The sequence below is a fragment of the Leptonotus elevatus genome, chromosome 18, assembly GCF_054856555.1.
Source record: "Leptonotus elevatus isolate MCC_2025b chromosome 18, RoL_Lele_1.0, whole genome shotgun sequence".
Taxonomy (NCBI): domain Eukaryota; kingdom Metazoa; phylum Chordata; class Actinopteri; order Syngnathiformes; family Syngnathidae; genus Leptonotus; species Leptonotus elevatus.
In genome coordinates, this window is record NC_141256.1 from 5,002,889 (window position 1) to 5,016,945 (window position 14,057).

The following is a 14,057-nucleotide window of genomic DNA, read 5'->3' on the forward strand; positions in this document are numbered from 1 at the left end:
TTCATGATTAATGCGATAATTTTTTGTAATTAATTAATCAGTTAATGCTTTAACTTTGACAGCACTAGTTTTAACTGGACATGGCATTCAACTCAAATAGTCACTTGGGATGACTTTGGATACTGCTACATTACAAATTCTAAATTTTTTATGGGTTTTTACAGTAGACAGATAATGTAAATCCTAATTTTGAGTTGTGTGCCTTCACTCCAGTACTGTGACACAACCAGGGTTATTATAGTTTTGGAATTTTCATTTTAGTTAGTTTTCATTTTGTTTTGAGTTTTGTTATTTTAAATTTAGTTAGTTTTGATTAGTTTTCAGGGCAGTTCTGTTTTTATTAGTTTTAGTTAAAGTATTAGTTTTCATTTTTTTTTAAATGTGTATTATTTGTGTGCAATATTTAATGAACCTCATGGTAAAATGATTTATTTTATTTTATTTTAGTTTTAGTTATTTTGTTAGTTTTAGTTAACTAAAATAATCTTGGACACAACATACTGAGCAGCACTGAGCTCTACTGGAAGAGATGCAGTCATAAGAGCCAGAGAAAGAGACAAGGAAGGTCCCCAACTAAGCTCGAGTAATAGTCATCGTTCTCACAAAGCATGGACAAAATATGCCTGTGAGTATTGTTGTATGCACTCTTTGTACAGTATGTGTTGCTTCTCTGCGTGCATTTGAAGATTTAGAATTACTGTACCGTCTATGACCATTCCAATAACCGTATGTAACCATTTAAGAGCTGATTTTTTTGTGTGTGCCAAAATTACAGTATAGTTTGGTTGTATATTTTGGTGTTTTTATGAACAATTCTAATTCATTCAGTCTTTTCTATTGATTCATAGCACACGTCTCGTATCCACAAACAAAAATAAAATGACGGATTTCATTAGCACAGCTAGTGGAACTACGTATTCACTCACAGCTACACATGGCGATGCAAACCGCCCTGTTTTTGACATGACATTAATTACTTAATGCAGTGGTTTACGGGAAGGTGCTCGGAGGTCTTAAATTTGGCTCAACCCTGACTGACAGCCACTTAAAATGGCTCACAAGCTCATACATAGAATGTGTAGCTCACAAAGGATAATACAGAGAATGAATGTAAAGGGATGTTAAACTGATGTATGACATTCAGTCGAGTGCAGCAGCCGGCACAATGCCCGGATGACATCATCAATCATTGACTATTTGAAAGCCATGCTGCCGCATGATATTTCTTTTTTCCCCTCTCCTCCTCATAATTTTGATAATGTATGCAGCTAGTGTCCACCGAACCATATTGAACCTGTGTCAACCCAAATTTATGAGAGTTCAATTATTCAACAGACACTTCAACAACTCAGAAATGTTTTTCTTCTCTTTCACACACATAAAATCTAGCACGCAGAAGCACAACGGAGCTGAGTGCTCAGGCAGCTGGGGCAGGCTCTATATCTGAGCCTTTATCTGTAATTCTAGACTCAACCCAAGAGTCTGTCTATGAGACAAGGACGAGTAGGCCGTCCTTATTGATCGAGCCCACTTTTCCCAATGGTCAAGAAGGATGGGGAAAGAGAGAATAAGATGGAGGCATTAGCGCCACCTAACATTGCATCATGAAGAAGGGGGGTGATACAGGATCCCCTCCAAATTGACCGTGATGTCTTTACAATTCAATATGGTTGCTAATGATGCTTACACGATGGCATTTGTGGTTTGGAATGGCGCTTGTAAAGATGCACCACCAGTGCACTAATACTGCTGTTTGTCTCCACACATTACATTCTACATTGAAACCATGACTTCCAACGCCATTGTGAAAAGGAATCAATCAAAATCAGTTCTCTTCTTAGCAACATACCAATGTGAAGTATTATAACTAGGGGTGTCAGGCGATTAAAAATTTTAATCGTAAATAATTGCATGACTTCATTAGTTAATACACGATTAATTGCAAATTTTATATCTGTTCTAAATGTACAATAAAATATTTTTTCTAAGTTTCATACTCTTGTTAACCTAAAAGTGGAAAACATGTTAAACTAATAGAAATATGTCTGCATCTTTTAGTCATTGATACAGTAATTTCATAATAATTCATACAATTTAGCTGTACTGTACTGTAAAAAAACGAATGTGATGTTGATATGTGTTGAGGTCATTTTTCTCCCACTAGATGGCATAATTGCATTTAACACGTTGGTGACAGCTCAGTGCATTTTTCTTTTATTATTAAGAGTGATCTAATCTTTAACATGAAGTAACTTTTGAAATTCTGCACATTTTTAACTTTGTAAAATACAACGAACCCAGTCTCCACAAATATATGCGTTATTATTAAATGTATTACTGCTAAATTTTGACATGGACGTGTCAGCCGCTTTGCCACTAGAATTCCCCGAGTACAGGCTTTCCAAGTAAGGGACGGTCATTAATCGTGCGCTAAAGATATTAGTGGCTTTAAAAGAACTTTAAATTAACGCACTCATTTTGACAACCCTAATTAAAACACAATTCTAAATATGTTCTGCTCACTTAATTGATTGAAAAACTGTGAAATGGCAAGAGCAACAGTTAACCTCCAGCCCTGTAGGTGGTGGTAAGGCAAAGTACTGTACAAAGTGAGTAACAACTGAAACATAACAAGCTGCTGGATATGGTTCATCATAGCTCAAGTACTTATAATTATAGATATATACAAACACTAGATGGCTCATGTGCACTGTGAGCCAATGTGAAGTAACGTCGTCACAGTGCAGCCATCTTGGGACAGGGCTGCTCCATCGTTCAGAACATTACAGTCAATGGGGCATATACTTTGAAATAATTGTCGATTGCTAAATTCTCCCAAATTCTCAATCACTTTTGCTTTTTGTTGTAAGATATAACACCGAAATGACACAAACAACTATGCCGCGTAAAAAAAAAAGTGATTTTAAAATCTAGCCTGAATCTTTTTTTTTGTCTAATAAACCAATTTGTTTGTAAATCCGTCAATAATTCAGCAAGTTACATGTATTTAAGGGATTAGGCAAAAATAATTAGCACTCCCATCATATATGCTTATAACAATATAAATAATTTGAAATAAACTGTTATTTCTCTGTAGAGAGCAGATGATAGAGAGCGGATGATATACAGATTTGAAACAAGGAGAGACAGTAACACCACGACATGCACTAATGTTATGGCCAAAGTACTGAATTGTATTCTATGTGCCTCTGCTGCCAAGAACAAGAACCAAAAATAGAAATTGTTTTGGCCACGAACACTGGTTGGACTCTCACTGGGTGCGCCCAACTGACGCTGATTGATTAAGTCCTAGTGGATATTGATGTTTTGGACACAAACCATGTAGCAGGACCCTTGCAGTAATCATTTGATAGATAGCTTTAAATTTAAGGAACTCGTGTGATTGTTAACAAATAATCTTCAGTAATTACCTTGCCAACATTGGGCGAGTCTTTGGTTCTGATAGCAGCTTGGAGCAGGCAGGAGGGGACAGGAGGAGGGTTTTTCTGGATGAGATCCCTGAAGCTGTTGGAGAGATGAGCAGGAGCTGCGTCGGAAGCCTGGCCTTTTCTCCTCGATGTCAGGTTGAGCTTCTCTGCTGCCCTGTGGGGAAAGTGAGAAGTATCGTAGTGCCAACATTCTCTAGCATAATTGATATGTGCAATAAATGCAGTCATATCTTGACATTGTTGTTAAGGAGACATTTACCTGGCCAAAAAGGACATGGCAGCGGTGTTTGCGATGGTCACCACCTTGGAGAGGTGAGGGATCCTGGAGCTAGTGTGTACAATATCAGTACATCTTAACACGGCATTGTCTGAAGCCTGCCACGGAAAGAGCTGTATGTTAAAATCCAAACATGTAATTGCACTCAAGCAGCCAGTCCTAATGGTACTATTATCATGACGTGTTAGTCTAAGTGGGGCACACTGGGTTAAACGTACACCATTAGTCACATGACGGCTGCGGAGTGCGACGAATCATTTGTAAAGGCTCCAAATGTGCATTGTCTGAGTTAAAGCGTGACTCAGAAGATAAAATGATGCAGTAAATTGAACACACAGTGTAGTTCAACATAGTATAACACACACAGAGACAACATATAAATTAGCTACACGGCTACATTTGTACACCGTCTTCACATTCAGCAAGCTAGTGCTGGAACGCCAACATCTTACATCATATTATCAATCTCTTATTTAATGCACTCAAGCCAACTATTCTAAGCCATGAAGTTAGAAAAGTATTTGGATTTTATTTATTTATTTATTTATTTTATTTTCACTGTTTTTTTCAATAGACTATTAGCACTCGCCACTCATATCTCTCCATCATATCTCTGGACAAACAACCATTCATGCTCACATTCACAAATTTACACAAATTAGGGTCTTCAATTCACCAAAACCTGCACGTTTTTGGAACGTGGGAGTCAGCAGCCAAGATTCAAACCCAGAACCTCATAACTGTGAGGCAGACGTGCTAATCATATTTACTTCGTGTTGCACAATAGCAACTATAACCTTCCAGAAAATAAAAAAAAAGCTTACTTAATAGTGACACAGGTGTGTTATTTACTCAACCGCTGAGTGCCATGCCTTTATTTGAAGGAGTCATCTATTTAAGAAGAAGCTTTTATCTGTTCAAATGCTTACATGTGCATGAAGATTTATACGTAACTGTCTCACATTAGCAGTTCCTATCAATAATGCAGTGCAGTCTGAGATTAAATTAATTATTCCCTACTTGTTTACCGCTACTTTTCCTTGGCACACCTGCCTGAACAGTGCTTATAGTTTTAAAGGCCATGTAATTTCACCATTTTATTTTTCTAAAAGCATTAATTTCTTGAAGATAAGTGTTGAAAACATTTGCAAAGACTGAGAACAATTTAGTAATGAATTGGTAAAGATACTGTGTGGCATTAAATTCTTCTTTCGCAATTGATAATTCCAAACATTTGGGCACTTCTGATATTTCCGCAATTTCCACGACATATTGTATTGCTTTTGGCTGTGACAGGCACACAAACCACACAGTAGAGTAATTTGTATTCGCCACAGGTAGGATGTGAGCTGGAGGAGAAGGAAAACATTTGGTTGGACCTTGATGAAATGATGCAGAACATCCCTAGAAGTAAGAGAGTTGTCATTGGTGCAGACTTCAATTGACACGTTGGTGCAGGAAACAGAGGTGAAGAGAAGGTAATGGGCAAGTTTGGTATCCAGGAGAGGAACGCAGAAGGACAGATGGTGGTTGACTTTGGAAAAAGAATGGAAATGGCTGTCGTGAATACTTTCTTCCAGAAGAGGTAGGAACATAGGTTGACCTACAAGAGTGGAGGTAGGCGTACACAGGTAGACTACATCTTGTGTAGACGGTGTAATCTGGAGGAGATCAGCAACTGCAAAGTAGTGGTAGGTGAGAGTGTAGTCAGACAGCATAGAATGGTAGTGTGTAAGATGACCCTGGTGGTGAGGAAGACAAAGACGGGAAAGGCACAGCAGAGGACGAAATGGTGGAAGCTGAAAAAGGAAGAGTGTTGTATGACTTTTAGGAAGACAGGCTCTGGATGGCCAGGAGGTGCTTCCAGATGACTGGACAACTACAGCAAATGTGATCAGGGAGACAGGTAGGACAGTCCTTGGTGTGTCATCTGGAAGGAAATGAGATAAGGAGACTTGGTGGTGGAATGAGGAGGTGCAGAAGTGGGTCCAGAGAAAGAGGTTAGCTAAGAAGAAGTGGGACACTGAGAGGGCTGAAAAAAGTAGAAAGGTACAGGGAAATGCAGCGTAAGGTGAAAGTAGAAGTGGCAAAAGGCCAAACAAGAGGCTTACAATGACTTGTATACCAGGTTGGATTGTAAGGAGGGAGAGACTGAACTATACAGGTTGGCAAGGCAAAGAGACAGAGATGGGAAGGACGTGCAGCAGGTTAGGGTAATAAAGGATAGGGATGGAAGTGTATTGACAGATGCCAGTAGTGTGATGGGAAGATGGAAAGAGTACTTTGAAGAGTTGATGAATGAGGAAAATGAGAGAGAACGAAGAGTAGAAGAGGTGACCGTTGTGGACCAGGAAGTAGCAAAGATTAGTAAGGATGAAGCGAGAAGGGCATTGAAGAGGATGAAGAGTGGAAAGGCACTCGGTCCTGATGATATACCTGTGGAGGTATTCAAGTGTCTAGGAGAGGTAGCAGTAGAATTTCTGACTGGGTTCTTCAACGGGATCTTAGATAGTGAGAAGATGCCTGAGGAATGGAGGAGAAGTGTGCTGGTGCCCATTTTTAAGAACAAGGGAGACGTGCAGAATTGTGGCAACTACAGAGGAACAAAGCTAATGAGTCACACAATGAAGCTATGGGAAAGAGTAGTTGAAGCTAGACTGAGGCCAGAGGTGAACATTTGTGAGCAGCAGTATAGATGCAGCAGAGATGCAGTATTTGCTTTGAGAATGTTGAAGTACAGAGAAGGTCAGAAGGAGCTGCATTGTGTCTTTGTAGATCTGGAGAAAGCTTATGACAGGGTGCCCAGAGAGGAACTGTGGTTTTGTATGAGGAAGTCTGGAGTAGCAGAGAAGTATGTTCAAGTGGTGCAGGACATCCATGAGGACTGTAAGACAGTGGTGAAGTGTGCTGTAGTTTTGAGTGGAAATGGGACTACATCAGGGATTAGCTTTGAGCCCTTTCTTGTTTGCTATGGTAATGGACAGGATGACGGACGTAGGTTAGATAGGAATCTCCATGGACTATGATGTTTGCAGATGATATTGTGATCTGTAGTGAGAGCAGATAACAAGTGGAGGAAAAGCTAGAGGCGTGGAGGTGTGCCCTGGAAAGGAGGGGAATGAAGGTTAGCCGTAGCAAGACGGCATCTCTCTGTGTGAATGGGAGGGATCCAAGTGGAAGAGTGAGGTTACAGGGAGAAGAGACCAAGAAGGTGGAGGACTTTAAGTATTTAGAGTCAACAGTCCAGAGCAATGGAGAGTGTGGAAAAGAAGTGAAGAAGCGTGTGCAGGCAGGCTGGAACGGGTGGAGAAGTGTGAGGTGTGATGTGGGATAGAAGAGTTTCAGCTAAAATGAAAGGAAAGGTTTATAAAACTGTGGTGAGACCAGCGATGTTGTTTGGTCTGGAGACAGTGCCACTGAGGAAAAGACAAGAGGCAGAGTTGGAGGTGGCAGAGATGAAGATGCTGAGGTTCTCTTTGGGAGTGACCAGGATGGATAGAATCAGGAATGAGTACATCAGAGGGACAGCATATGTAAGACGCTTTGGAGATAAAGTCATAGAGGCCAGACTGAGATGGTTTGGATATGTCCAGGGGAGACATAGTGAGTATATTGGCAGAAGGATGCTGAGTTTCCAAATGCCAGGCAGGAGGACTAGAGAAAGACCAAAGAGGAGGTTTATGGATGTAGTTAAAGAGGACATGAAGGTAGTTGGTGTGAGAGCAGAGGATGCAGAGGACATGGTTAGATGGAGGCAACTGATTCACTGTGGCGACCCCTGAAGGGAAAAGCCGAAAGGAAAAGAAGATTTTTACTTCACAGAAATTTTACATGTTTACTTGTTGAATGAATAATTCACTGGTGAGTTATTCATTGTCCCCACTACTATGATATCACTCTATTTATATAGCTAATGCATCATCAAGTACCATAGTATGCTGAACCAAACGGTACCACTAGGTGAAAACATGTAGCAAATTACAGCTATGTAGTGGCACCTTCTGTTTTTTTCTTGAGGAGGAAAAGGGCCTTTCTAAATGACGAGTTTACTTATGTAGATGACGCACCCAGCATGTAATTGAGGATAGCATCTTTCAAGCGCAGGCCACAATTTGGGGAAATGTGGCAGATATTGTACGTTCTCAGGAACTGACATCAAGTACATTCAGCAGCGTCTACACTTCACCTTTTTAGTGAACTAAAACAGATAAAATATTATAACCAACAATAAGAAGCTAAGCATTACTATCTATGTAAAAGCAGTTTGTTTTTTTCATTACTTCTTTTATGGTCACTGGATTCCAATATTTTCCATTCTTGTTTCCGCCACACACACCCACTTTCTCTGCAGTCCCATTTCCTTGCTGCCATCCAATGTCTTCACTCTGTAACTCCTCTCCTTTCACATTATTCCACCATATCCGCATAATAATGTGTTCCTACTCGACAGACCAGTCTGTATTTCCGTGCATTTTTTTTTTCAGGAAATGCACACCAATAGTGTACTGTTGTTGTGCAATTCAATTAGACAGTGTTAGTAAAGAAACGTGTGTTGATTGCAATAAAAAGTGTATCGATAGTCATAGTCATAATGTTGTTTTTTTATACAGGACTTGCTGATGCATATTTATATCTCTCTGTCCACCCTTTTAAATAGGACCACCTCTACTATTGAGGACAAGAGCGTTTTGACTTGCTGCATTTTATGACAAGGTTAAATCACGACCCAATTTCATTCCATTAGCAGAAGTACTTATGAAAACGTCTGCAGCCATGGCATCTAAATTGGCTGTGAGTAGGACCAATAAATCATCGCTTTGCTGACATGCACTCGTAAAGATGTACATTATCCCTGAAGCTCATTAAAAGAGGGATCACATGAGGGACTGATTTCTGATTTAGCGTTAAGGAAAGGCTTTTAGGTATACCTGATTATGGGGATAAAAAGTGACACCATCACGAGGCACACGGTGCTGCTCCTCCACCCAGTGGTCCATATCCTGGTTGGGGGGCTTGGCTACCCTCCGCCTGAGGGTCTGTGGGGTTCTCTGAGGCGTTCTGGGGCTCCGAGGTGTCCTGGGGCTTTGAGGGCAATGATTCAGGCTATGTGGTTGTGAGGCAGATCTGTCCCCGAGTTTTGTGTTACTTTGTCCCAGCAGTGTAGCGTTCCTAGTGCTGGATAACTGATGACCCCTGTTCAGAGCCAAGTGCACTGCCTCGCGTTTGAGCTGGTTCAGTTTTGTGCCACAGGTGGCGCATTCACCCAGCTCCCTGCCTCTGTCCCTGGACTCTGTGGTAGACCGGCTGTGGACACGGAGGTTGTCTTGAAGAAATGCACACAGGTCACTTGTGTCCTATAGAATTTGAGAAAACAGGTAACAGTGACTGTTATTCATCCATGGCCTTAGCTAATCACTTAAGGAAAAACTTGCCATTGAACAGTTTTAAATTTGTTGTTGAGAGTACAAACATGCAAATATTCTCTTATTTTGAATTTGATAACATGTTCCAAAAAAGATGGGACATGAGGGGGGGGGGGGGTCTGGGAAAGTTGAGGAATGCTGAAACAACACATTTGGAGCATTCCACAGTCAAACAAGTTAATTGGAAACAAGCCAGGATGGAGCAGCGTTCACCACTCTGTAAACAAATGCATAAGCAAATAGTCCAACAGAACAATGTTTATCAACATAAAATTGCAAGAAATTTGGGATTTAATCATCCCAAAAGCTTCAGAGATTCTGGAGAAATCTCTGCACGTAAGCGGTAAGGCCGAAAGCCAACTGTGACCTTCAATTTCTTAGGCAGCACTGCTAAAAAAAAAAAAAACAGCATCATTGTGCAACTGATATTGTCACGTGGACTCATAGAACAACTCAGAAAACGATTGTCACTTAACAGAGTTACATGACACAAACGATAATCTTAACAGATTATCCTGCCGTGTGTGGTGTCATTGCTACATCTACAAATGCAATTTAAAGCTCTTCAATGCGAAGCAAACGTCATGCCCGAGATCATCTGAGATGGATTAATGAAAAATGGAAAAAAGTGCTGTGGTCTGACAAGTCCACATTTGCAAATGTTTTTGGATAGTAAAAAGATAGTAAAAAGAACCATCTGGATTGTTATCACCACAATTTTCAAAAGCCAATTTCAATGAGACACACAAATCGGCCTTACTAGCTGTGGTCTGTTCTAAAGATAGCTCAGCAGTAATGGGACACTGACTTCTGCTAAGAATTCAAAGTAGAAAAATGTCTCTTTTTTTTTTACTTAGCATGGTACATGTTTCTTAATTTACCAAATATTCTATATTTTGTTTAAAAATGTAATAGATTGTGTTGAATGAAAGAAAGGTGTTTTTATTTACTCAAATATTACAAAAAAATTACAAAAATAACAGCATAAATGGATCAAAATAAAAATCTGCGAGAGAGTGAATACGCAATAAGTGAACCACAAAGTAGTGAGGGACCACTGTATTCTGTTTTTATTTACGTTTTACACTTCATTGTGCATTGCGATGCAATTCCGTTCAAAAGATCTTGACATGGTTGTGTAATCACGTCATAAAAGTAAAATAATAATAATAATAAGAGTTCTAGAGCTGGACCCTGACTGTCTACTGTGTCTATGTCAATCAAACCAATGTGTCATGTCATTGCAAAAGATACACTGGTGTCATTTGCTCTGGCCTTGACCACACAAAAACACACACATACACTTTTCTTCCATCTTGCCTTTTGTCATCTGTCTAACCCATTCTGAGCATGCAAGTTCACTTTGACAGTGACCCAAATTCCCTGAGTGAACTACAGACGGGGCTCATATAGCTTTTGGAAAGAAAAAAAAGAAGAAGAAAAAACATTGGAGACTTAACATCATCAAGTGCTTTAATGCAAATTCCTTCTGTTTCAGTGAGTTATTTTACCAATTAAAAAGGAACGGGTAAATTCCATATCTACTCAGCTTTTTCAGTTTATATGAAAGCATAAATACACTTCCAGAAACAGTGTTCATTACAAATTTCGGCTTTAACATATCAGCAATATATTTCATATATGGAATTCTTGCTGCCGTGTAGACGAAGAGTGCAATGAGTTTCTCGAACCTTGTGAAGGCGGCCCACTTTGGCCAGATTGCATTTCTATAAAAGGATGATGCAACTCACTGATGCTATAGAGAAACAGTGCTTGAATCAATAAAGCTGCTATCTGGCTTATTTGATTATTATACATGACCTCAGCCCAGTGCGTCTAAAGTGTGTGGTCTCTGCCTTAAAACATGAACCATCCCACTGAGGAAGACAAAAATAAATAACCTTTCCTCCAAGGGGAGACTTGAGGACATGACACAGGGATGTTGAGATTAAATATTTACGCCCTATTGAAGCCACTTGCGCAGGAATGGCACTTGTCTACTTTGTCAATTGAAGTGTGGATGATGGATGTTAGTGGTGTGACCTGAGAATGCGGATAAATGGGCCTTTGTTTTGAAGGAAAACTGTCACTGGTGAGGCCGCAAGATCACTAACACGTTTTTTTATTGCTACCTTCAAGATGAATTGTCCATTTGCCTCAACAACAACAAAAACAAATTAAATGATTAGTGATTGGTTTGGCTCACTTTCTCATACGGTGGCCTGAAAGGGTCAAATAGACTCAAAAGAGCGCAAGTGGAATCAGTCAACAAAGCACAGGGTGCAAATACTTGACTTGCCCCTGCTGATAACACACGTCACAGGTTGTAAAGAAACGGCTATTTAAATTTATGTAGACTTTTACTCGTGTTTTTATTGTCAACTGGTTCCACACAAATAATATGTTCTAGTTGATTAAACCATATAGGATTATGGCTAACAAGGAAAAGCTTGCATCAGACTTTAAGAAAAAGTACGTCCATCTATCCATCCATCCATTTTCTGAACTCTCGGGTCATGGGTGAGCTGGAGCCTATGCCAGCTGTCTTCAGGGGATAGGCGGGGTACATCCTGAACTGGTCACCAGCCAATTGCAGGAGAGTAAAGTTGTACGGTCATAACATAATTTTACCAAAATGTTATGGAAAAAATAAAAAGTGTGGTCTGTAACGAAATGTATTGTTGTATTGTATTTATACAGTATAGAGCGGTTAATTCATTTTTACACCAGTATGCCAACTGCCTACAACACTAACATCTGTCATGCATGTGACATCAAAGGATTGGTCATTTTATTATTTTTAGTATTATACAGTGGCAAATGTGAAGTCAAGCCTTTTTTTTTTTACAACAATACTGTATATTCTATGTGGCACCACTAGTTTAAATATGGTACTACGATTAATGTTGTGTTTGGGCAATATAAGTTAAGCAGCAAAATCCACCCGTTTTCATCCAATTCAGGGGGCGCCCATTTTGCCACTTGCTGTCATCAGAAAATTACATAACAGTTGCTTGGGAGGTAACGACCAATCGTGTTACGTTACATTACATGAGCCCTGAGCAACTGTGATGCCATTTTCAGTCGACAGCAAGTGGCAAAATGGCTGCCCCTTGAGATGGATGAAAATGCGTGGATATTCAATATTTCACAAATGCAATATCAATCAGAATGATGTGTTTAATCTAATGGATTTAAAGATCATATTATTGTAAAGAACATTTTTTACTTGGCTTTTAATTAAAAAGTGGCGGGAAGGCTTGTGTAATTATTAAAGGTTTAATGGTTATGGTGATGTTAATGCTGTTTACCCTGGAACTGATTCATTCAATGTAGTTTTTTTTTAAACAGCTTTAAAGGAATAGTTGACTCATTTTGCCATTTTAAAGTTAATATTTTGTTAATCATTAATGTGATAACATTATTATTTTTCGTGAAGGAATTAATTAATAGGAAATAATTCATGTTTAAAAACACATTTTGCCACTTGCTGTCGACTGAAAATGACATCAGGTACTTAGAGCTCAGGTAACGACCAATCACGGTTCACATAGTTTCTGGGTTTAGTCATGTGACCTTCATATACTGAGCCACAAATGGCCATTGTCTGAGCTCTGAATATACTTAATTGTACGTGAAAAATAATAAAGTTATCAAATTAAATAGTAACTTCTTAACTGCTGAAAATGACTAAATGAGTACAAAGTTAAAAAAAAAAATTATAATTAATGAGTCGGGCGAAATCTGCAAACTGGTGAGTTTGCAATTGCTGTAGGCCTACCGCGAGTACGGGAGGTCCACTGTATACAAATTGGTAGAGCACCATCTGCAGCATCTGATAGTTCTCTGCCCTTTATGAGTGTGTTGTTGTTGTTGTTGTTGTTGTTGTTGTTGTTGTTGTTGTTGTTGTTGTTGTTGTTGTTGTTGTTGTTGTTGTTGTTGTTGTTGTTGTTGTTGTTGTTGTTGTTGTTGTTGTTGTTGTTGTTGTTGTTGTTGTTACTAATATTTGCCTCAACGTCTAAAACGGGCTTACTCTGATATTTCCAATAATAATTTGCACATGACTTATAGTGAGCAGTGTGTCCAGATTGAAGACACGGTCTGGACACGTTTACTAACCTTGCAGGAGAAGTGATGATGCACGGACAGGGTGAGAGCTTGTTTCTTGAGAGCAACAAGGGTCGCTGAGCATCTTTCACAGCACGCATCTTTCTTCTCAAACCTCCCGAGACCAGGATTTCTGTGCAGGGTTTTGCTCAAGGACATGATGCGCTCTCCCACGGAACCAGGAAGAGTCCTGTAGGACGGGACCGCCTCTGCTCTGGGGTGGTACATGTTCCGATGCGGGTCGCTCCCGAATCCCCCCGCACCTTCTGGAGTGGGACGCTCGTTAGGACGAGAGGCGTAATCGTTCCCTTTAATACTTGCGCAAACTCGGGAGGACTCGCAGTGATGCTGCACTTTAAGATCCTGAGAAATAAAACAATTATGAGAAGGATGTATGTGGGCTCTAGCGGCGGCAAATTAGATATAATCGACGTAGACAACAGAAACCACACCCAAATATTTTCGAACAGCGAAACATACAATCACGTATATGTATAAACTAAAGCAAGCAATATTATTTGGGGCAAATGCATAAAATAATTGTTTTGTAAGAAAATGTGACTTACCAAACGCGTTTCTCTAGTAGATGCAGTAAATCTATCTCTCTCTCCTGTCAGAGATGACATGACAACTTGTTAATATTTAAAAAGATATCCGAACAAAGGCTGGATGCACTTTCGCTTGATTTTTCCACAGCTCCATTCGTGAAAAGCGAGAATCTTCCTCCCATAGTGGTTATGATGGGGAATGGGACGGAGTACAAGTGTGCAGGACGCTGAAGTGAGATGGATGACGGCGACA

General features: G+C 39.8%; 1 protein-coding gene across 1 annotated transcript in view; it reads right to left on the reverse strand.

Annotated features, from left to right (window-relative positions):
- LOC147158352 (kinesin-like protein KIF26B) overlaps nucleotides 1–14,057 on the reverse strand; it is a 32,244-nt gene extending 18,187 nt beyond the window's left edge. Inside the window, exons 1-5 of the mRNA XM_086061840.1 lie at nucleotides 13,823–14,057; nucleotides 13,269–13,619; nucleotides 8,655–9,080; nucleotides 3,709–3,824; nucleotides 3,432–3,603 (exon numbers count right to left, since the gene is read on the reverse strand). Coding sequence (XP_085917966.1) covers nucleotides 3,432–3,603; nucleotides 3,709–3,824; nucleotides 8,655–9,080; nucleotides 13,269–13,619; nucleotides 13,823–13,882 — 1,125 coding nt within the window. The 5' untranslated portion in view covers nucleotides 13,883–14,057. The remainder of the gene's footprint in view (nucleotides 1–3,431; nucleotides 3,604–3,708; nucleotides 3,825–8,654; nucleotides 9,081–13,268; nucleotides 13,620–13,822) is intronic.